Source organism: Ascaphus truei, chromosome 6 (genome assembly GCF_040206685.1).
Source record: "Ascaphus truei isolate aAscTru1 chromosome 6, aAscTru1.hap1, whole genome shotgun sequence".
Lineage (NCBI taxonomy): Eukaryota > Metazoa > Chordata > Amphibia > Anura > Ascaphidae > Ascaphus > Ascaphus truei.
Genome location: NC_134488.1, coordinates 108,522,661 through 108,525,057, shown reverse-complemented (window position 1 = coordinate 108,525,057; position 2,397 = coordinate 108,522,661). Strand labels below are relative to the sequence as shown.

At 39.1% G+C, this 2,397-nt stretch overlaps 1 protein-coding gene across 1 annotated transcript; it reads right to left on the bottom strand.

Moving 5' to 3' along the window:
- Window positions 1-658: 658 nt before the first annotated feature.
- On the bottom strand, window positions 659-1,670 carry LOC142496542 (galactoside alpha-(1,2)-fucosyltransferase 2-like). The gene has a single exon (XM_075603209.1). The coding sequence runs from the start codon at window positions 1,664-1,666 to the stop codon at window positions 659-661; it is 1,008 nt and encodes a 335-aa protein (XP_075459324.1). The 5' UTR covers window positions 1,667-1,670.
- Window positions 1,671-2,397: the final 727 nt, after the last annotated feature.

Genomic DNA, 2,397 nt, shown 5'->3' with positions numbered 1-2,397 from the left:
CTTCCGTCAACCGTTAATGTTTAAACCAAAAGTCCTTCACGTCCTTGTCTATCCACTGATCTTTAAAGACTATTTCTCAAGATACCTATCTTTACTTTGTTTACCAAACTCCCTTGTTCTGTCACTGAGTAACTATAGTATTAACTGTGTTCCTAATCTTTAAACCCGATCTCTATCATATTGTTTTACTAACTAACAATTTCTAACTACCCCAATATAATTTCTATTGTAATACTATATTCCTTATTTTAACTAGTTACATGCTGAATATATATATGTGTAATTACAGTATTATTCAGGCTTGAAATCGTCCTATCATCATTCCCCCCCTTAGTTGAACTATTACTAGCGGGTGGCTTTCAAAACAAGAGATCCGTGGGTCTCTTGAGCCTCGGCGATTAAACTTGACTTCACAAGGTAATGGTAATGTCTGCCACATATGTAAGGCAGGGAAATTGTACCTCTAGAGAAAACATGATAAGGGATTAAGTAGTGTTTGTTGTATTATAGTATATACTGTATGAACAATACATTGATTAGGAAGATCAAGTGGTTTCCATATGGTGTCACTTCTTACAACTCGTCCCATTGACTTGTAGACAACTATGCATGATACCGTATGTGTCCTAAAGATGAACTCTAAAGGGCCCTCTGACCATTAATGCGGATTCTCCTTTTTCAGAAGAGGAGAGAGGTCAGCAGGGATACCAATCCATTCAGGTAGAAAAGCTGCTTCATACTTGAAAACTCTGAGGAATGGAGACTCGGGCAAAGTGAAATTTGTGAGGTATATGGTCTCACCTCTCACCATGTATCCAGCCCAGAACCCAAATGTCCCTATGGTCATGATTGTATGGTTACAGTGGGCCAAGAGGGCAAAGTCTCGACCAGGAGAACCTTCCTTTCCATCTCCAGCAAAGTGAATATCCCCCAATGAGTTGTTCATATTCTCCTTGCACCAATCCATGCCATTGCTGGACACCACAAAGAGAGGGTTTTCATACTTGTCTCTGAAGTAGTCCATGGCTTTGCGCATGTATTTCTTGTCAGCTATCACCCCTTTCCATGCATTAGGCATAACATGGACATAGTCCCCCCTGCGGACATGCACCCCAACAAAGGTGACATTTTTCCGGTCACCCCGTATTCTGGTGAGGTAGGCATTGGTCTCCTCTTTAATAAAGTCATGGAAGGTAAACTCCTGGAGAATCTCCTCCCTTATGTGGTGATAAAAAGTCCATGAGCAGGGGGTACTTCCAAGTTTAACATACTCTCCTTGGATGTTATTGTATTCTGGAGACATCCAGTCATGAAGTGCATAGTTCCTCCACTTTATGCGATCAACAACCTCCTGGTGAATCACAGGCAATTTAATCTTAAAGATCTTGGCCAGTTGATTGTGGGTTCCTGGCAAGACATAGGCTTGGTGGCCATTCAGCTTTGCAAGGGAATACAGGGTGGCGTACTCCCCCATTAGGTTGCCCATACGTCCAGTAGTATCTATGGTCCACATACCCGTGGGAGCTTGGGTGGCGATCGGTAGTTTCGCCTCAATTAATTTTGTATTAAATGAGTCCTCTGAGTTACTGTTTCCATGGAATGTTGTAGAAGGTCTTCGTTTCATTTTGCAATAGTAACAGTAGGACATACTCATGACAAAGAGCATTACTATGCAGGTAATGAGAGTCCAAATCACACGGCCGTTCATTTTCCGAGACGCTCCTACCTAATTAACAAAACAGGGAAAATAAATTTTAAAAAAGACTTCTAAAGAAAATTACAAAAAAATGGACTGAATGTCCCATCTAGATGTGCAAACTTTTTGCACACTTAACTGAACTTTGTGAATTTAATCATACAAGTTTGTTTAACGCTAAACATCAAAGGGCATTGCGTTTTTAAAAAATGTATTTCAATTGCTTTTATTTTTGAACTTCTATAAAATGTAAAGCATTTTAAAAAGTGGCAGTGTTGCTATTTTACACAATAAAATCGCACATTTTGAACAATTTGGGCCATTTCTCTAGACATTTTGGCGCCAAAAAGTTAAATCAACATTGTCTCTTTTTTTTTTAACCTTTTGGAAAGTTTGATAGAAACACTGACAAAGCAAATCTCCTCTAGTCCCATGTCCATTTTTTGTGAAAGCTTTTTTACTTAAAGTTCAGTAAGGTGACTCTTTGGGAGAGATGCAAATTACAGGGGCAACTACTTGCATCCCCCCCCCTCCTTCTTCAAACAAAACAACCCCTACCATAGTAATGAGCAATAGCCCTATAAGCTAAATGGGACTAATAGGGATATTCCCAATAGAAAAGCACTAAACAATACATTTAACAAAGTATACATTACAATAAAATAGAACATAATAAAACCCTAGCCTTTTAATCCATTGAA

What these genes read in the sequence shown, in the direction of transcription:
- LOC142496542 (XM_075603209.1), bottom strand. Translation starts at nt 1,666, where the DNA reads ATGCTCTTTGTCATGAGTATGTCCTACTGTTACTATTGCAAAATGAAA.